This window comes from Hylobates moloch, unplaced genomic scaffold (genome assembly GCF_009828535.3).
Source record: "Hylobates moloch isolate HMO894 unplaced genomic scaffold, HMol_V3 SCAFFOLD_6, whole genome shotgun sequence".
NCBI classification, from domain to species: domain Eukaryota; kingdom Metazoa; phylum Chordata; class Mammalia; order Primates; family Hylobatidae; genus Hylobates; species Hylobates moloch.
In genome coordinates, this window is record NW_026652281.1 from 137,710,141 (window position 1) to 137,731,964 (window position 21,824).

The following is a 21,824-nucleotide window of genomic DNA, read 5'->3' on the forward strand; positions in this document are numbered from 1 at the left end:
CCTCTCTTTATAATTTTCATATTCAAAGGTGAGGAACAACTAAATGTTAACTCTAGCTGTCCAGTGTGCTCATAACATTCAAGACAATTAGATCTAGCTGGAAAAAAAATTATCCTTCAGATTAATTTTTCTAAACGTGCAACTGTGTCCCTCCAAGCAAAGAGACGAGAAGCTCATTTGCTGCTGAGGGATGAACATGGAGTTTCTTGCCGGGGTTCTTTGATGATACTGGTAAATAGCACCTAAAGTCATTGTATTAGATACTCATCTTGGAGGTTTCCCCTGGCTACAATTTTCCAAGTGGAGTTTGACTCATAAATCCTTTCAGCAGCCAGCTCCAAGCTGGCCACCTTTCACTCCCCCGGAGAAGAGAACCCCTCCTTAGAAGTAAGCAGTGCCTAAATGGCTGGAGTACATACCTCGAAGCAAGCCTCTTTCATTCTAACAAAGACCAGAGCCAGTGCGGAATGTCTGCTGAACTGGGGTGGAGAATCAGAAGGAATGAGACGGCCTAGGGTGCTGCTTGTGAGACATGGATGTTTTCCTTCTTCAGCAAGAAGTCAAGCTCTTATCTGCTAGAGACTCCATCATCTTAGGCTGCCAACTGCTAGCTCTGAAGGTGCTTTGTCCCTCTAGTCTCTCTGTGAGCCCAGACTCAACTCCCTCACTTCTTTTAGGACTACGTGGGTTGTCACAAAGTTGAGACACATTCTAACTCTGTCTTCTTTCTTTGCCACATGAGGGCATGCCCTATCCTGACAATCTAGTTTAGTCATTTGCTCAGTGGAACCTTTGAAGAACAATGACATGTATAAAATGACATTAAACAAATGTCTAATGACATCAGATAGTCCAGTCATCCTGGAGTTTAATTCTTCAGATTTCAACTCACCCTAAAAAATATTGCATCTCTGTGCTTAATAATATGAGCACTTACACAAGTTAAAACAAGGTTTCTCAGCTTCAGGACAGGTGGTGTGCAGTCTTTGCTTTGGTTAAGACAACATCAGAGAGAACTCCCCAAAACAGAGTTAGTGATGAAGGAAATGTTGGGTTTTACATTCTAAAAATAATGCAATTTCAGCTTGCATTTACTGAGCATTTGTTGTATGTCAGATACAGTGCTAAGCATTTTCTAAGAATTATCTCCTGCAACTCTCACAACCACCTCAGGCATTGTTCAAATTTTATGAATTACAAAATGAATTTCAGAGAGGTTATATTGCTTGTCTAAAGTCAGGCAGCTAGTAAGTACTGGAGGCTGTTCAACCCAGGCAGTGTGTCTCCTGTTCTGCTTCTCCTAACACAATACTCCATTGCTCCCCCAAATACAGTGATGCCTCTTCCCTCCCAGTGTCCTCAACCAGCCTTAAATGTGCTCGTGGCCACACTGGGTTAAGAAGAGATGAGAATATATGCAAAACTCTTAAGTGTTAGACACATTTGAAACAGTGAAGAAAATGCTACATAATAAAGGCCTCCTAATTTTGAAAGACTGACTCAATCCTCCTTTTTTCTGGATTGTAGACTATAATCCTCATTGTAGAGAACTGAACAGCTTCCCTGAAATAAAATAATGATATCTCCCTACTCCATCCCTTCTACAAACAGTAACTGCAGTGATAGCAGCCACAGAAAGATGAGGCTGGGCCCAAGACTTCCCCAGAGTTTTTTGCTTTACCTGCTGTAGATGAGGCACTCTCGGTTATTGATGACTTTATCCGATTTGTACCTCCGGAGGTCTTCCCAAGCGTCCTTGATGGCAGTGACTGCCAGGATAACACAGATTGGTATCATGCTCACCTCTGGCTGGAAAGCATTGACCACAGGGATAAAATTCAGAATCGCAATGCCCACAAAATAGAGATTGGCAAACCGGTGTAGCTGCTCAAAAATGTTTTTGGGGACGAAGGACAACACGGTGTACTTGCTGGTCTTGATTTGATTCCCACGATGATGTCTGTTGGGGTTCTCTTTGTGAGACCATCCTTCAAAGGGCAGGTTAGAGACCACTACTCGCTTCTTGTCTTCTTTTCTTTTCCACCTTTTCCTCCCTTCCTTTTTCATCTCTGCTCAATGTTGTCTTTTTAATTCTCATAATTTAATTTTCATCTTTTACTTGCCTTCTTTGCTGAAAATGTTTCTCTCTTCTTTCAGAAGGATACTAAAAATGAAAAGCCAGGCTGCAAACCCCAGGGGAGAAACATGACAAGGAAAGAGCCTGCAGAGAACAGGTGTGTATTCACCAGGCCACTTCCTTCTACTTGTTTGAGACTCCACCTGTTGGAATGTAGACGTCACCCACAGGTGTCTTCCTTTTCCACTCTGGGCAGCCAAGAACAGGTGTACCAACTCTGGGTCCTAAAACCTACCTAGTTCTAAAAGCAAGAATTTTCAACCCAAGCAACTGAGGCTTTAAAATGGCAGACATTTTCTTGGTTTGGGAGACACTGCCTGACATCCTCCAAAGAGTTTCTCCTGAACTTAGTCTCCCAAGATAATCCAGCCATCCTAGAGTTTAATTCTTAAGCCTTCAACTCACCTTTAATAATACTCCATCTGTATGCTTAATAATATGAGTGCTTACACAAGTTAAACAAGTTTTCTCAGCCTCAGCACTATTGACATTTTGACTGGATAATAATTCTTCTCTGGGGCTGTCCTGTGTATCATAGGATATTTAGCAGCACCCCCAGATTTTACCCACTAGATGTCGGTAGCACCCCCTACTCCCAGTATGACAACCAAAAATGTCTTCAGACATTACTAAATGCCCACTAGGGGTCAAAATCACCCACACTTGAGAATCACTGAGTTAAATAATTTAGGAAAATAAAATGGAAAAAAAGAGACTCATCCTGAGGCGATGCTGATGAGTTTGCATAACCCATTTGCAAGAGAGAACACAGGGATGGTTTCTCTTACCTTTCGTAAATTCGAATGTTGGAGCAGTTTATTGCTTTATCAAAGCGGTGTCTCTTGAAGTCCTCCATGCCATCCTTGATCATGATGACGAACAGGACAATGGCCAACGGTAACATGGTGATTTCTCTGTGGAAGACTTCCATGGAGGGCATCCAGTTCAAAATCACCAGGAACAGGAAATAGAGGTTAGCCCATCTGGAGGGGCAAGCGAAGTGTGAATAAACACTACGGAGAAGAAAAACGTACTTTCTCCCCCATTTCTTCCCTACTGTTTGGCCTTGATCAACAAAACATTCTCTTTCAGTGTCACCTCAAACATTATGGTAATGGCTTTGAAGCCAAACCCATCTAGATTTATTATTTCCATAGATTATTGGGGAACAGGTGGTGTTTGGTTACATGCGTAAGTTCTTTAGTGGTGATTTGTGAGATTTTGGTGCGCCCATCACCTGAGCAGTATACACTGCACCCAATTTGTAGTCTTTTATTCCTCTCCCCTTCTTACCCTTTCCCCCTAAGTCCCCAAAGTTCATTTTGTCATTCTTACGGATGAGATTGGAGATGATTATTCTCAGGAATGGAAAACCATCTAGATTTAAATTCTGTTCCTGTTATTTACTAGTTGTATGATTTTTTGAGCTTATTTCCTCTTGCACAAAATGGGGATAGTATTATGGACTTTAAAGGGGTCCCATAAATATTACATGATTTATAATATTTGCATGATACACAGTAGAGGGCTCTGGAGCATGGCAGTTGCTCAGTAAATGGTCACATAATAATAATTATAATATTGAGGATGATACATAAGCACATATTTTAACTTTTAACTTAAAATGATCTCATACATTATCTCAAAAGAGTTGCTGATGTTTTCAAGTTTTCCACATGCATCTTGCTCTCTCTTGCCACAGTGCCTTTGCATGTGCAGATCTGTCTGCAGGAACATTCTGCTGACTTCTGTCCATCCCTTTTCACTCAGGTAATGCAGTCTCTCTTTCATGTTGTACTTCCATTCCCTGACTTCCTTAACTAGGCCAAGATTTCCTTATTATTCACTATAATAGCACCATATACCTCTCCTTAGACGTATCTATTGTAGTTACAACTTTATATCAATTTATATAATTAAAAAACTAATGTCTGTCTCTTTTACTAGACAATATATTCAATAAGGACAGTATCTCTGCCTCTCTATTTTTTTTACGTATCGCTAGCTCCCAGCTTATGGCTTGAGACAGAGTAGAACCTGACAAATATTTGTTGAATGAAAGAATGAACGACAAATCTTCTTAAGACAAATGCATTTGGATATTAAAGGAAAGGTGGCCCCCAGAGGGTAGCATCTCTGAGTTCATCTAAGTGGTAAATACTTGTTTAAAATATGTATTGTTGGCCGGGTGTGGTGGCTCACTCCTGTAATCCCAGCACTTTGGGAGGTTGAGGCAGGTGGATCACTGGAGCCCAGGAGTTAGAGGCCAGCTTGGGCAATGTGCCAAAACTCCATATCTACATAAAAGTACAAAAATTTGCTGGGCATGGTGGTGCACGCCTGTGGTCCCAGCTATTTGGGAGGCTGAGGTGGGAGATTCACTTGAACCCAGGAGGTGGAGGTTGCAGTGAGCCGAGATTGCACGACTGCACTCCAGCCTGGGGAACAGAATGAGACTCTTTCTCTAAAAAGAGTATTGTTCAGACAAGTGGATCTGTACCTATGAAATTGCTCAAAGAGATTCCGGGGCAGGAAGGTGAAGAGGGTGTATTTGGTTGTGCAGGTTCTGTTGCCAGGGTATCTCCTGGAGACCTCTTCCCAATCTTGGTGGAATATGCTGTTGTTGGGGAACACGACCCGCTGCTGTGTCAAGTTGTAGCTCTGTCTCCCTTTCTCTGGAGAGAGCAGCGATGTGGTTTCTGATGGACAATGGGGGAAGCCATCTCTGACTCTCCACTGCCACCGATGCCACGATGAGTCCACTGAGAGGGCCATTTCCAGCAACAGGCTAAGATCTGAAAACAGACACAGGAGGAACTATGTTTAGGAGAAACATGCAGCATGTTGGCCTGTTCACTTCTCCCCCATCCATGCAGGGTAGACACTGAAAGTAGTCTCAACCCACACTTTGACCTACTTCCTTATAACTAAAGGTCACTAGATCCTGACCATTTGCTTCCCTGTTGTTCCTAAAGATAGGATTTCTGACATTAGAGTCATAGGATTTTGTTTAAGACTGAGTATCTGATGTTAGAATCCCTATGTTCTAGGGTGACACACTAAACAATCACATAAATAACATGCTCCTAACACTGGGATATGTGCCATGGGAGCATTGAAGTGGGTGGGACGTGCTGTTGGCCTAGTTGGGGCTGTCAGGGATAGCTAAAGTGTGGCTTGCTGGGCTATGACCCTGCAGGTCAGAAGTCTAGCTCTGGTTCAGTCCTAGTGGTGAGCTGTCCCTTCAACGTCAGCTGATCTCCAGCTTCCTCACCGTGAAATCAGGAACACTATTCTTTCTATACTTTTTCCACAAGATTTTTGTGAGGAACAAATTGGATAGTACAGAAAAATATATTGGGACACATCTTAAAACAAAGGAAAAGTTACCTATTCTTTAGGTTTTCTTTGGCGCTAACATTTTCTGATACTGATGACATTTTGCAGAAACTCACCTGTGGCCGGAACCTCAAAGGAGAGTGATAAGTAGAATAGATGAGACAGGTTCTTTCCTGGGAAATTTGTCCATGAGGTGACTGGGCTGTGCTACTGTCCAGTCAGCTGGCTTTTCTTAATCTAGATGGCTGGGGGTGAGGATAGGGGATCCCTTCCTTTTTCTCCACTCTATTTGGTGGTTTCTGAAACTAAGTACTTGATCAAGCAGATGATCTGCCCAGGCAGCAAAGAAATGCTGCTTTACAGCACATCAAAAAGCTTGCCCGCCACCGTCAAGTCAGCTTCATCCCTGGGATGCAAGGCTGGTTCAACATACACAAATCAATAAACGTAATTCATCACATAAACAGAAACCATGACAAAAACCACATGATTACCTCAATAGATGCAGAAGAGGCCTTTGATAAAATTCAACACCCTTCATGCTAAAAACTCTCAATAAACAAGGTATTGATAGAATGTATCTCAAAATAATAACAGTCATTTATTACAAACCCACAGCCAATATCATACTGAATGGGAAAAAGCTGGAAGCATTCCCTTTGGAAACCAGCACAAGACAAGGATGCCCTCTCTTACCACTCTTATTCAACATAGTATTGGAAGTTCTGACCAGGGCAATCAGGCAAGAGAAAGAAATAAAGGGTATTCAAATAGGAAGAGTGAAAGTCAAATTGTCTCTGTTTGCAGATGACATGATTGTATATTTAGAAAACCCCATCGTCTCAGCCCCAAATCTCCTTAAGCTGATAAGCAACTTCAGCAAAGTCTCAGGATACAAAATCAATGTGCAAAAATCACAACCATTCCTATATAGCAATAATAGAGAGAGAGCCAAATCATGAGTGAACTCCCCTTCACAAATGCTACAAAGAGAATAAAATACCCAGGAATACAACTTACAAGGGATGTGAAGGACCACTTCAAAGAGAGCTACAAACCACTGGTCAAGGAAATAAAAGAGGACACACACAAATCCACCCTCATGGATAGGAAAAATCAATATCGTGAAAATGGCCATACTGCCCAAAGTAATTTATAGATTCAATGCTACACCCATCAAGCTACCACTGACTTTCTTCACAGAATTTGAAAAAACTACTTTAAATTTCATATGGAACCAAAAAAGAGCTTGTATAGCCAAGACAATCCTAAGCAAAAAAAAACAAAGCTGGAGGCATCATGCTATCTGACTTCAAACTATACTACGAGGCTACAGTAACCAAAACAGCATGGTACTGGTACCAAAACAGACATATAGACCAATGGAACAGAACAGAGCCCTCAGAAATAATGCCACGCATCTACAACCTTCTGATCTTTGACAAACCTTACAAAAACAAGAAATGGGGAAAGGATTCGCTATTTAATAAATGGTGTTGGGAAAGCTGACCAGCCATACACAGAAACAAACTGGACACCTTCCTTACACCTTATACAAAAATTAACTCAAGATGGATTAAAGATTTAAAGGTAAGACCTAAAACCATAAAAACCCTAGAAGAAAACCTAGGCAAAACCATTCAGGACATAGGCATGGGCAAAGACTTCATGACTAAAACACCAAAAGCAATGGCAACAAAAGCCAAAATTGACAAATAGGATCTAATTAAACTAAAGAGCTTCTGCACGGCAAAAGAAACTATCATCAGAGTGAACAGGAAACCTACAGAATGGGAGAAAACTTTTGCAATCTACCCATCTGACAAAGGGCTAATATCCAGAATCTACAAAGAATTTAAACAAATTTCCAAGAGAAAAACCAACAACCCCATCAAAAAGTGGGCAAAGGATATGAACAGACACTTCTCAAAAGAAGACATTTATGCAGCCAACAAACATATGAAAAAAAGCTCATCATCACTGGTCATCAGAGAAATGCAAATCAAAACCACAATGAGATACCATCTCAAGCCAGTTAGAATGGCGATCATTAAAAAGTCAGGAAACAACAGATACTGGAGAAGATATGGAGTAATAGGAATGCTTTTACACTGTTGGTGGGAGTGTAAATTAGCTCAATCATTGTGGAAGACAGTGTAGTGATTTCTCAAGGATCTAGAACCAGAAGAACCATTTGACCCAGCAATCTCATTACTGGGGATATACCCAAAGGATTACAAATCATTCTTCTACAAAGACACATGCACACGTATGTTTACTGCAGCACTGTTTGCAATAACAAAGACTTGGAACCAACCCAAATGCCCATTAATGATAGACTGGATAAAGAAAATGTGGCATATATATAGCATGGAATATTAGGCAGCCATAAAAAAGGATGAGTTCATGTCCTTTGTAGGGACATGGATGAAGCTGGAAGCCATCATTCTCAGCAAACTAACACAGGAACAGAAAACCAAACACCACGTGTTCTCACTCATAAGTGGGAGTTGCACTATGAGAACACATGGACACAGGGAGGGGATCATCACACACCAGGGCCTGTTGTGGGGTTGGGGGCTACGGGAGGGATAGCATTAGGAGAAATACCTAATATAGATGATGTGTTGATGGGTGCAGAAAACTACCATGGCACATGTATACTTATGTAACAAACCTGCACATTCTACACATATATCCCAGAACTTAAAGTGTAATAATGATTAAAAAAAATGCTGCTTTACCTAGGAGTTTCCAGTTTCTGAACTCTTTTTAATAAAGCTTACAAACAAACTCTCAAGGTTCTTTTTGGCCTAATTTTTCTTAAAGACCCAGAAGGATATTATCCAAAAATACATTTTATAAAGTTAGAAGTTGTATATAATGGTCCTTCTCATGTAGTAGGCTCATAGGATAAGTCACTCAGTGGATGAGTGAATGTCAAGTACTATTAATCTTACAATGAATTACCCAGCTTGTCATGGTAAATATGATCACTTAGGAAAAAAAGTTTTATTTCTAGTTTAAATGGTAATATTTTACTTTCCTGATGTCTATATAATCTGACCCTCATCATAATTCTCCTCATAGCTTTCGTCAATCCAACTGATTTTCAATCCACAGACCCCAAGCCCGCAGGAAGCTCTTCAGAGACTAAGTAAAACCCTTGTAGCAAGCATGAAAAGGTAAATGTAATTACGGATGCCTATCATAATGCGACCAAAAGCAATATTATAACATTTAGCAAGTTGGAAATAATATTGTGTATCTTCTTTGTTATTATAAAAAATGCACCTTCATGGATTTCTTTTTTACTGCAAAGGAAAAGGAAATGAAAAGATAATTCATGAATAGCATTGAAAATGCAAATGAGAAATCTTGCCTTGGTTAATGCCATCCATATCAGACTTCTCTCAATATTAGGTGGTAAGATTTTCTTAAATGAAGAGGTTGGATTGATGTGGGAAATGTAGTTATTTTCAGTGAAGTAGGATTAAAAGTCCATTTATCATAAGAATAGTCTTTATTTTTTTTAACCATGTAAAATGAGCTTCCTTAAAAGTAAAGCAGATATAACTTGGATGCCAAATTAGTGAATGAAAGTTTGATGAGGAACTAAATATTTATATAGTTTCAAAGTACCCTCCCCGAATATTATTCATTATAATGATAAAAAGAATCACTTTTTAGTGGACAAATGTGGCAGACACCACCTTACAACAGAGATCAAAGCAAGTATTGAAGCTGTCCTCACAGGGTTAACAAGAATTCTGGACAGAAATAGAGTTATAACTAAGCATTAATCAGGCTGCACTTTGACCTACTTGCTTGTAACTGAAAGTCACTAGATCCTGACCATTTGCTTCCCCATTGCTCCTAAAGATAGGATTTCTGACATTAGAGTCATAGGGGTTTTGTTTAAGATTGAGTTTCTGATGTTAGAATCATAAGGCTTTTGTTTAAGAATTGCTGAAGATGTTTTTCAGATCCTGAAGTCCAGTGAAACAGCTGACGCCAACCAGTTTGAAGACCCCACATAGGAACAGAATCAGCATGAGGACACAATTTCTTCATCTGTCTGTCCTATGATTTCACCCTGCACTCTTTGACCAATCAACAATCTTCACACTTCTGCCTGTTCTAAAACTCTTATAAACTTTAGCCCCAAACTCCTCATAGAGATGGATTTGAGGTTTCCTCCCATCTCTTCATTCGACAGCCCTCCAATTAAATCTCTTTCTCCTGCAACTTGACATCTTGACATATTGATTTGCTGCACATATTGGGCGCTGGACCTATTATGGTTATAGTATCACAAATATTGGGATAAAATGACATCTTTTGCCTCCTGATATGATGTATTGAGAACATGAGTTACCTCTCTGGTAGAAACACTAAAAAACCTCAAATTGGGGGGCTATTCTATAAAACAACTGGCCTGTGTTTTTCAAGTGTAAATGGTCAAAAAAGGGGCAAAATAACTGTTTATGATTAAACTAAAAATAAAAACTAAATGTAATGCACCCCAAAGGATTTAGAGGTAAAGGGCAAGATGTTTCCATGGGTCAGAAAACACACACACACACACACACACACACACACACACACACACACACACAGTGGTATAGTCAGGGAAGGGCTCGTGGGAAAAGGAACATTTATTTAAAGTTACCTGAAGAAACATAGGAGTTAGCTAGGTAGAGAGGTTGGGGAAGAGTGCTCCAGGTAGAAGAATGAGTTCCAGAAACGGGAAGAAGTTCATGAGGTGTTGCATAGAGCAGTGGTCCTCAACCTTTTTGGCACCAGGGACTGGTTTCATGGAAGACAATTTTTCCATGTGGTTGGGGGATAGTTTTGGGATGAAACTGTTCTACCTCAGATTATCAGGCATTCATTAGATTCTCATAAGGAGGGCGTGACCTAGATCCCTCGCATGCACAATTCACAATACGGTTGTGTTCCTATGAGAATTTAATGTCTCCACTGATCTGACAGCAGGCAATGCTTGTCTGCCACTTACCTCCTGCTGTGTGGCCTGGTTCCTAACAGGCTGTGGACTGGGGACTCCTGGTGTAGAGTACATGGAACAGGAGACAAAGAATGGCAGAAGCTGAGGCTGGAGAGACAGCCCAAGGTCAGATGGCCTGTTGAGGCTATCAGGCTGAGGGCAAGAGAGAGTCTGAAGAGTGCCAGGGAAATGACACATTGTGAGTGTGGATTCCAAGCGTCATTCTGGCCGAAGCACCTAAGGGTGGGCTGGAGGGACCGAGACTGGGGGCAGAGGCAGCTCTTTGACCCACTGCCCCTCTCCCCTCCAAATAAAGTATTTCTTCCTGAGAGTGGAACAGGAAACAAAGAGGGATTGTATAATCCCATTATCTGAGGTGTGGTTTATTGCTGCTTGCAGAAAGTTTAGGGTGGGGCACACCTGAAGAACTCCTGAAGTTCGTTTGAGTTGTAAAGCCTTTGTCTCATTCTAGATTTTTGAAATGGCACCTCCCACTAAAACTAACTTGCGGATTACCTAATTTTGCTAATGTATACTCAGATCACCTCAGGTTTGAAGTGATAATCCTCTCAAGCACCAGCCTTATTCTCTTCTGGGCGCAACGTCCTCTAGATGATAGAAGGACAATCCTATATGGGGGACCTTTAGCCTAACAAGCTGGGCTAACTTCAGTTTTTTGAGGAATTCTGTTTCTCTCTCCCAAACTTTCTCTACCTTACCTGGCTCACATTTCCAATTGACTCCAGTTCCTTTCTGTTTCATTTCAATGAGCCCACATAAACCCCATCTCTAGCAAGTTCCATTTTCACTGTTAGGGGATAAATCAACTAGTCATTCATTGAATCAACAAATACTTATTGAATCCTCGTTTATATACCAGGTGAGTAAAACCTACCCATACATCCTTTTCTGCCTGAGCTTACATTAGGTGTCTGAGAGATTTTAAACACACACTTTTAGAAATAAATATATATTCACCAACCAGGAAAAGTGCCACTGTCAAAAGACAAAATCACAACAGGTTTAAAGATCTTAATTAACTTCATTTTTGGTTCTAAAATTGTGCAGCACTTCATTTCATAAAATATAATCAGCGTTCCAATGAGCTGAGCAGAAGAGTTTGGCTTTATAGAAAGGGCTGAAGAAAACAGAAACACAAAACAAAAATGAATTCGTCATTTCAAAATTAGTTTCCTTGTAAGGCAGGAACAGGAAACAGAACAATAGAAAAATAACCGACTGGTTAACATCAGGTTACTTTTTTTTGTAAGGATTAAAGGCAGGGGCAACTTCCTTTTCATACAGATTGAAACTGACCTATTTGGGAAATTGTCTCTCTCTTGATTTCTCTGAAGGTTGATAACAATTTAGTTTTAGTTTAGTGAAAGTGTCTCCACTTTAATTTTTAGTCTAGTCTGTTGGGGCCTAGCTTTGTCCAAAACGATGGCCTCCTATAATTTTTATTTAATACCACAAAAGAGAGCAGGGTGCAGTGAGCACATTACAGAGGGATGGGACCTTGTCTCCCAAGAGGTGGGACTTGAATTGAGATCAGGGAATGAGTGAGAGGTGGTTAGATGGAGTACTACTGTGTGTATATATGTGTGAGTGTGTGTGTGTGTGTGTGTGTGTGTGTGCTGTGTTTCTGTAAGTAAGCATCCTAGGAAGACGAAGCCATAGTTGCCAGTCTTCTGTGGCTACAGCAAATATGTTGACTTCAAGAATGGATAGAAGACCCAAGTAGGCTAAAAAGCAGAAATAAGTTTTTACTAGAGAATTATTTTTCCTCCATGCCCAATTCTCTAAAAAGCGTATCAGTTGGTTAGGACTATGGGAGAAAAATCTATAAAATTAAGTTTAATCTATACTTAGATTCTTGATAAAATAAAACCCTGATATTAGAATGAATTAGAATTTTAAAAAGTTTGGCCTTCAGTTAACCACAGGAGTTTTTAAAGCACTCTACCCTGAGGACAAAATGTGTAAATCTCAGGAAACAAAAGAAAAGATTTCCTATTAGACATCTAGTCAACAAACAATAACCACTGTAGAAGAAATAGTCTGGAGTTAGCAGATCTTCAAATCAATAATTATATCAGTTTTTCACAAATTACAATCATTCTTGAATCATCTTCTCAATTTTTACCACACCCAAATAGCATTTTTATGAAATGCAATATATTTTACTTTAGGTGAACTCACTTCTCAAAAGCTTCAATTTTTTTTTTTTTAATTGAGATGGAGTCTCACTCTGTTGCTCAGGCTGGAGTGCAATGGCATGGTCTTGGCTCACTGCAACCTCTGCCTCCCAGGTTCAAGTGATTCTCCTGCCTTAGCCTCCTGAGTAGCTGGGATTACAGGCACCCGCCATCATGCCCGGTAAATGTTTTGTATTTTTTTGTAGAGACAGGGTTTCACATTTTGGCCAGGCTGGTCTTGAACTCCTGACCTCAGGTGATCCACCCACCTCGGCCTTTCAAAGTGCTGGGATTACAGGCATGAGCCACCATGCCTGGCCAAAAGCTTCAATATTAACTTTGGCTTTGCGCTAAACCTTAATACCAAAATGAAGTGGTTTGACAGTATTGATACATTTTTTAATAGGCACTGACAGGAACTACTTTTATTAAAATAAAAACTGTTGATCCCTTATGACAACATTGGCCTACACCTCTATGTCTCTATTTGCTGTTCTGGGAACCAGGTTCAGAAACATCACCACTCACCCAGAAAGGATCAGTCATTTCCATTATTTGTGGTTTACCTACTAATGCAGGAAAGGCTGCTAACATGGTTTGCAAGTTTCTTCCCCTCAACACAAAGTCAAAACAATAACAACAAACAACAGGTTTTTCATCAACCCTGAATTCAGTAAAAAAATTTAGTGAGCCAGATTCCTATCCGTGCCCCCAAGCATTGTAGATCAAGGAAGGATTTGCAGTAAAACAATCTCATCATAAATTTCTTATCCATTTTGCTTTTTCTACTTATTTTGATTGGATTTGCTTGAGGAACGACCATCACTTAGTCTTTTACTGATTTTACCAAAACCCATTTATAGATGAAGAAACAAAGATAAGGGGAATAGAGTGATTTCTCTGTAGAACTTGCCATTTCTTCCTAATCCATTTCAGTAAAAGCTATATTTATTAGAATACAAAATGTCCTTTTTCCACATTTTCATTTTTGAAACGAGATTGTTTCACACAATTGTTATGTGTTTATTTACTTATACTCACAAAGTATTATTAAATTGATGACATTTTAGATTCAAAAAAGATATCTAGTTGCAGACAAATACACCAGAAAACAGAAATTGCCATTTGAAAGACCCTCCATAAGTTTTGTAGTTTGGACCTGCCCAGGAAAGTTCAGCAAGGCCTTCGTGGGAAAGGAATAGTCTAAGCAGAGACCTTATTCTGCAGTGGAGTTTGGATAGGCTAGAAGACTTGGGGAAGGCTGAACTTTAGCATTCCCATTTGCATGGTACTCAGCTACAGGCATCTACATGTAGCTGCTTATATGGAATCAGTTCTTATGAGCACAAAAAAGTGTTCTGTCCTTCCCAATGGGAAGAACAAGAGCTGTGATTGTGCCTTATTCACAGGCTACAAAACATGTCCTATAATTAGGATGCCAGAAGCTGACTTCCTCTAGAGAGAAAGAAACATTAAGAAGAAATGTATGCAGGGTGGAGTGGGGTGGGGATTGTTGTCTTTGGTTGGTAAAAGTGGGGACTAGTGGGAAAGAGAGAGTGAGAAAGAAATAGCAACCACCTAAAATAAAATTAACGAAAGGATGCAATTCTGTAGAAGATAATTAAAATACATGACAAATGTAATCCTATAGAATGGGCCTTTGTGAAAAAGGAAAGATGGAAGGAGAGTCTGTTCCATGACTCAAGCATCTTCAGCATGCCACACTCAGCCCTCATCATTAGTCCTTGAGTCAGTTAAAGCTTTTAACCTCTGATTGGTTTTCTCCTAGCTCCCCAACTCATAAGAGCTTTACTCCAACAGATTTCCAAAGATGAATATTTTTTAAACAGACAAGAAAATATTTCTAGTCTGCCACATTACACTTCATCACCTGCCAAGTTCATTAGAGTTTAGAGTATCACAAATTATCTTGCAAGCTACTCTCCAATTTGGTATATTTGGAGCTCAGATTTCTCTCATGAACTTTACATCAAAATCTCCTACTGCTTATTTGCCATTTCTACTTGTTTTCTAGGTATTTCAACTTTAACAATTCTAAAACTCTTGGATTCTCTCCAAAATTCACTTTAGTTCCAGTAGTACCCATTTCCGTGAATAGCATCTCTGTTTACCTTAATGACTTAAGAGTAATCTTTGACTTCTCTTTCATTTACTACAGCCAATCTATTTTTAAGTTTTATCCATTTTTGCCCTTTAAATATTTTTCAAATCCATTTGCTTCTTAACCACTGCGCCTGGCCAAGCCACTATTTCTAAGTGTAGCAGATACTGCAGAGATTAATATATTGTAATTTTATACAAAGGCATTATTAATTTTATGGTAGGATTTGCAATTATATATTTTCTCGATTAATTAATACCAGAATTATGGCTACTGTCAGGCAGAAGTTGTGAATTCTTTGATGACGGAAGAGATCTTTCACACACTGGTGTGCTAAAGACATTTGGACACATTGGTATTGTAAAGGGAGCCCAGAACTGAAAGCAGGGTACAAGGTGAAGTGCAGAGAGGAAAATCAGTGATGCAGAGTCCCTGACATAATAAAATGGTTGGGAGATGAGATATATATATACATGGAAAGGTACTGAATAGGCTACCAATGGGAAATTGAATGAATGGCAGACAGTAAGGACCAGAAGTTGTTGGAGATGTAAGAAAACACAGTTGACTGAGAAGGACAAGGCAAGCATCTTGGGGAAGTAGAAATAGCCAATTAGTGAATCAGAGAGTTGAGTAGCCAGAGGCAGGCATGAAGGCAAATGAGAAGCTTCACTTCTCATCCCCATGTCAGACCCCCTGAATCAGAAGTTCTGGGGATGGGGGTGGAAAATCTGCACTCTTCACCAGCTCCCAGCTCATTCTAATGTAGGGGTTGCCAAATAGCAAATCTGGAGAGACAGTGCCTTATATGCTCATCTATGTGTTCGCCCTTGAAAACTTGAACTACCTTTTCCCATTTTCTTCCCTTTATTCTAAGCCTGATCTCCCAGTTATCTTCCTAATGAAAGGCAAAATATCTTGGGAAATAAGAAGACAGTGCAGGCAATATTTCCTTTGTGAGAGACAGGTAAAATGAGATGCATAATTTCATTTTTAACATCCCTCTAGGCAGAAATGTGATTTCACTTAAAAATTGTTTTATAGATTCTTTTGGTATGTTTTACTGACAAAATAATTAAGTTGGATCTAATTAGAAGTAAATAAATCCCTCACGGAAGCTGGATGAATCAGTGCTGAGCTGAGAGGTGATAAAAGTTGTTCAAAGTTCATGAAGCTGAAAGCAATTAAAAGACAATAGTACACATTGACTGGCTCAGTTCACTTCAAACATATGCATGGTCTGTGAGTTACATACCAATTAGTACACCCCGGAAGAACTGAGGTGGGGGCAGGCATGGAGCAAGACCTGGGAAATTTTGGAGCAGCTTCCTTAATGGACTAGGCATCTGGCTTAGCACAGAGAATGTGGCACCAGATTTGTGAAATGGGGTGAGAAAAACTGATATTACAGTGGCTGCCTTCAGAGTTTTCCTAGGGAAGGAATATACTTTAAATCAGCATTTGGGGTAAAAGGCAAAGGGACAAGAATTAAGGAGAAAAGGAAAAGGGAGAGGGAAAGGGAGGGCAAATTAGCTGGCAAAAGCATGAGAAATAGAGATAAGATGGTAGCAGGTTTGGTGTCTGTGTTGGCAGAAAAGGGCAGAGAGATTTTTTAAAAAGTCAATATTCACTTAGAAATATGTAAAATATTATAATATAATATAATGTCCTTCCATGTTACTTTAAAATTGTTAGGGAAACTTCGCAAAATAGAGTTGTCAACTATGAAAGGTATCATTTGATTGGGGCTCTAGAAGTCATGAAGAAGGGGCTGTCCCCTTCTTTGGTTTCAGGCCAAAGGGGAATGATTAAAGAAAAGCCATAGGAAAGAGTGGAGAATGAGAAATACAGAAAATTCTGGAAATCAGAACCACGGATGACTGGGAAAAACATAAGTCCCAGAGGAATTTTAGAAGTTGTGGGGGAAGTGGCACTGGACGTTCCTTAGGATCTGGGTTGGGGATTCAAGCGATTTCATCTAAGCGTTAAAGGACAAGGTAAGCCAAGCCAAGATATCTGGCTTCTGTATCCCACTAACCAGCTGTGTGGCCATGGGCAAGTCATTATTCTCCCTGGGCCCTAGTTTCTTCCTCTGTAAAATAGAGAATTGGACTAAGTAATCCTTAAGGCCCATACACATCTCTAGCACTTTCATCTCAAGTTTAATTCTCACCTTGACTTATGTCAAGTCCAGAGGGATGAACGACCATGATAAGAGACCTTTCCAGAGGGCAGACTATTTCTTCCCCAAATGGCAGCCTGGACTCTCCATGAAAGGTAAGTGATCTCACAGCACATAATTGCTAAGTGGCTGCTTCTTTCTCTTTTCATTCCTCTGTTTTGTCTGAGTTACTTTTTCATACGTGCTTTGGGCTGGACATTCTCGCACTTCCAAAAAATAGCAGAACCCTCTCAACTTTATTATTTTTCCTCTTTTATTAGATTAATAATAACAGAGTTCTCAAAAGGTCTCCACGTTTCAAACTTCTAGTCCCAAAGTAGGGAGGAATTTCAAGAAAGATCCAACTGTCTATTGAACGTTGCCCCTTGGATGTCTCCTGAGAACGTCAATCTCAGTTTGCCTCCAAACAGCCTCAGTATCTTTACCCCTACATCTGCACTTGCCCCCATTACCTCTCTCATGGAATGGCAACCCTACCCTTTCAGTTGCCGAAGGCTTTGATTCCTCTCTCATCTTTCATACCCAATCAATTATCAAGTCCTGTTGGTTGTAACCCATTACATGTGTGTCAGTTTGCTTCACTCTCCTCTGGACCCATTGCCACACACCCATCCAGGCCACTCTCATCTCTAGCTGTGCTTACTTGGCCTCGTGATTTGTCCCTCTGCTGCCAGTTTTGCCCCCCTCTAGTCTCTTTTCCACAGTGAAATCAGAAATACATCACCAAACTCTGGATTGATTCATGCCATCTCCTTGCTTAAAATCCTCTCTGATTTCAATTTCCCTCAGACAGCATAAGGAACAAAACTTAAACATAATTTACAACTCCTTCCCCTCATAAACTAGACACAGACTTTCTTCCCAGCCCTGTCTTTTGTTATGCTCTCTTTAACATTCTAGTCATAAGGAAATTATTTTATTTTGTGTCCATCTTTCTCTCCCACTGACACACCATCATTACCAGCACACTGTAACCCACTTCCCATGCTCAAAAAGCCTAGCTAATTTGTGATTGAGGGGCTATGTGTGTGCTCCACAGTACTCTTCCTTATCCCATTTTAGCCCTTAGTTCTGGGTAGTGAACCTCTGTACAAGTCTGGATTGAGGGATTCTACAAGGCAATCACCCTGCTACCCCACAGCTGCCTGAGAGCAGTCACTACTCTACCCTCTACAGTGCCTGCTGGAAGCAGTCACCCCCTCCTACCCTAATGTCTCCTGGGAGCAGTTACTCATCTATCCCAGTGCCTCCTGGGAATAGTCACACCTCTACCCAATGCCTTCTTGGAACAGTCACCCCTCTGCCCCAGTGCCTCCTGGGAGCAGTCACCCTTTTATTCTAATGCCTCCTGGGAAGTCACCCCTCTGCCCCAGTGCTTCCTGGGAGCAGTCACCCTTCTATTCTAATGCCTCCTGGGAGCAGTTACCCCTCTGCCGCAGTGCCTCCTGGGAGCAGTTATCATTCTATTCCAATGCCTCCTGGGAGCAGTCACCCCTCTCCCGAGGGCCTCTTGGGAGCAGTCACTACTCTACCTCAGTGCCTCCTGGGAACAGTAACCCCTCTACCCCAGTACTTTATGAGGTCAGTTGCCACTCTATCCCCCAGTGCTCCTGGGAGCACTTACCCCTCTACCCTATTGCCTCGTGAGGACAGTCATCACTTTACACCTCCTTCCTAGGTACAATGACTGACACTAAGAAATACTTCACTTATTTGATAAACAAAAAACAATAATTTGTAATTTAAAATTATTTAAAAATATTTCAAAGAACCTTCTTTCTATTATCTCATTTTATTCCCCAAATAATCCTATGAGGTAAGTTGGGCTTGTATTGTAATGGTTCTTTTCAGCCGTAGGCATTAAATTCCTCAAAATCTCCAGTTAGAAGTAACTGTGGTTAAGGAACTTGAGAAATCATAATAGAAGTTCCCTGTTTTTGGATGAAATTTTGGCAGTATAACAAAAAACATTTTAAGCAAAACAACCAAGGTAGCATGTGAAATAACGTCAATATAAATGACAGTTATTCATGTAATTAACAATATGTATGACGCAATTTCACTTGGGATCTCCTCCTCAGAACTTTTTAATGCTTGCCTCTCCTGACACAAGAAACTTGAAATTAATTTTGTTTGTAGCTAACATCTGTTACGAAATATTAAACAAAAATTATTTTGATTTTATGACTCAGGGCTTTTGACTTTTGTCTCCTTTGATCTGAGGGAATTATGAAAAACTGAATTTTTGAGATTGGTGAGTTATTGGGGAAGTGTTTTGAAACTCCTTTCCCATTACACGAGATTACAAGTTCTTAACTCTGTTCGGGAGAATTTCTGGCCAAGATACTTGTAACAGGATGCTCTCCTATGTCTCAGGAAAGGCTTTCCCAATAGAACCAGGGTACACTTCTAAGAACACAATTCACCTGCTTTCAATATTCTTTATCTTTTAATAGTAGTTTATGCCATCTCTATTTTCTATATACCATTTTTATTCTTACCTAACCCTTTAGTTTCCTCTTTTCTTAAAAATGACTTGATATTTGCATATACTAGAACTGAATATATACTGGAACTGAAACTGTCTGGGTCAACTAGAAGATCTGCAGAAGCAAATTTGTTCATACTGGATTTTCATATGTGATGAAATTGTGGTTTGGAGAATGTGACTGTGGGTAATTATTCATTTTTCCATATATTAGAGATGAATCTGATTGCCCTTTCTTCTGGAATATTTATAATAATTTATAATGTATATAATTACATATAGGCATAACTTGGAGACTGCAGGTTTGGTTCTAGAATACGACAATAAAGTGAATGTTGCAATGAAGTGAGTCACATACATTTTTTAGTTCCCCAGTGCATATAAAAGCTATGTTTATACTCTACTGTAGTCTATTGTGTGCAATAGCATTATGTCTAAAAAATACATAGCTTAATTAAAAAATACTTTATTGCTAATAAATGTCAGCCATCATCTGAGCTTATAAAAAGAGTTATAATCTTTTTGCTGTTGGAGAGTTTTGTCTTGATGTTGTTTTTTTTTTTTAGACGGAGTCTCACCCTTGTCACTCAGGCTGGAGTGCATGGTGCAGTCTTGGCTCACTGCAACCTCTGCCTCCTGGATTCAAGCCATTCTCCTGCCTCAGCCTCCTCGGTAGCTGGAGCTACAGGTGCCCACTACCACACCCAGGTAATTTTTGAATTTTTAGTAGAAATGAGTTTTCACCATATTGGCCAGGTTGGTCTTGAACTCCTGACCTCAGGTGATCCATTTGCCTTGGCCTCCCATAGTGCTGGGATTACAGGTATGAGTCACCACGCCTGGCTTGTCTTGATGTTATGGCTGTTGACTGATAAGGGGGGTGGTGACTGCAGCCTTATGAAATGTATTTCTTAAGTAATAAGACTTGAAAGTTGAAATTACTCCTTCATCCATAAACTACAGAATAAATGTTATGTTAGCATGCATGAAAACAACATTAATCTCCTTGTACATCTTCATCAGAGCTCTTAGGTCACCAGGGGCAGTGTTAAGGAGTAGTAACCTTTGTTATTGTGGTTGAGAGACAGGATCTTACTTTGTTACCCAGGCTGGAGTTCAGTGCCATGATCACAGCTCACTGCAGTCTTAAACTCCTGGGCGAAACACTCATCTCAGCCTCTTTAGTAACTGGGACTACAGATGTGAACTACCATGCTTGGCTATTTTTCTTTTTTTTATTGTTCGTAGAGACAGTTGCCTATGTTGCCTAGGCTGATCTTGAACTCCTGACCTCAAGTGATCCTTCTGCCTCAGCCTCCCAAAGAGTTGGGATTATAGGCATGAAACACTGTGCCAGGCCAAATAGTAATCTTTTGAAAAAAATTTTTTATTTTCTTTTTTCTGAGTAGTAGGTCTCAACAGCGGGCCTAAAATATCCAGTATACCATGCCATAAACAGATGTGCTATCCTCTAGGCTTTGTTGTCCTAATTTACAGAACACTAGCAGAGTATATTTAGCATAATTCTTAAGGACCCTAGGATTTTAGGAATGGTAAATGAGCATTGGCTTCAAGTTAGAGTCACTAGCTGCATTATTCTCTAACTAGAGAGTCAGCCTGTTCTTTGGTATTTTGAAGCCAGGCATTGACTTCTCTCCAGCTATGAAAGTCGTAGATGGCATCTTCTTCCAATATAAGGTTGTTTGTCTACATTAAAAACTCATCTACACTAAAGATCATTGTTTAGCACAGCCACTTTTACCAATTATCTTAGCTAGATCTTTTGATAACTTGCCACAGCTTCTACATCAGCTCTTGCTGGGTCACCTTGCAGTTTTATATTGTGGAGATGGCTGCTTTCCCTTAAACCTTATGAAATAATCTCTGCTAGCTTCCAACATTTCTTTCTTTGATCTTTTTTGTTGTTGTTGTTGAGACAGAGTCTTGCTCTGTCACCCAGGTTGGAGTGCAGTGGCATGATCTCAGCTCACTGAAAGTTCCACCTCCTGGGTTCACGCCATTCTCCTGTCTCAGCCTCCCAAGTAGCTGGGACTACAGGCACCCACCACCACACTCGGCTAATTTTTTGTGTTTTTAGTAGAGATGGGGTTTCACCATGTTAGCCAGGATGGTCTCGATCTCCTGACCTCGCGATCTACCAGCCTCGGACTCCCAAAGTCCTGGGATTACAGGCGTGAGCCATGGTGCCCAGCCTTATCTTTTGTTTTCTAAGACAGGGTTTTGCTCTGTTGTCCAGGCATGTCCAGGAGTACAGTGGTACCATCTCAGCTCATTGTGGCCTCAACATCCCAGGCTCAAGCAATCCTCCTACCTCAGCCTCCCAAGTTGC

General features: G+C 40.3%; 1 protein-coding gene across 3 annotated transcripts in view; it reads right to left on the minus strand.

Moving 5' to 3' along the window:
* ATP10B (ATPase phospholipid transporting 10B (putative)) overlaps positions 1-21,824 on the minus strand; it is a 281,652-nt gene that overhangs the window by 113,390 nt on the left and 146,438 nt on the right. Inside the window, exons 1-2 of one of the 3 annotated variants that reach the window (XM_032158541.2) lie at positions 4,638-4,912; positions 2,926-3,120 (exon numbers count right to left, since the gene is read on the minus strand). In XM_032158541.2, coding sequence (XP_032014432.1) covers positions 2,926-3,120; positions 4,638-4,912 — 470 coding nt within the window. Of the gene's footprint in view, positions 1-1,681; positions 2,239-2,925; positions 3,121-4,637; positions 4,933-21,824 lie in introns of those variants that run through there. The other 2 variants (XM_058440106.1, XM_032158544.1) reach the window with 2 other exon arrangements.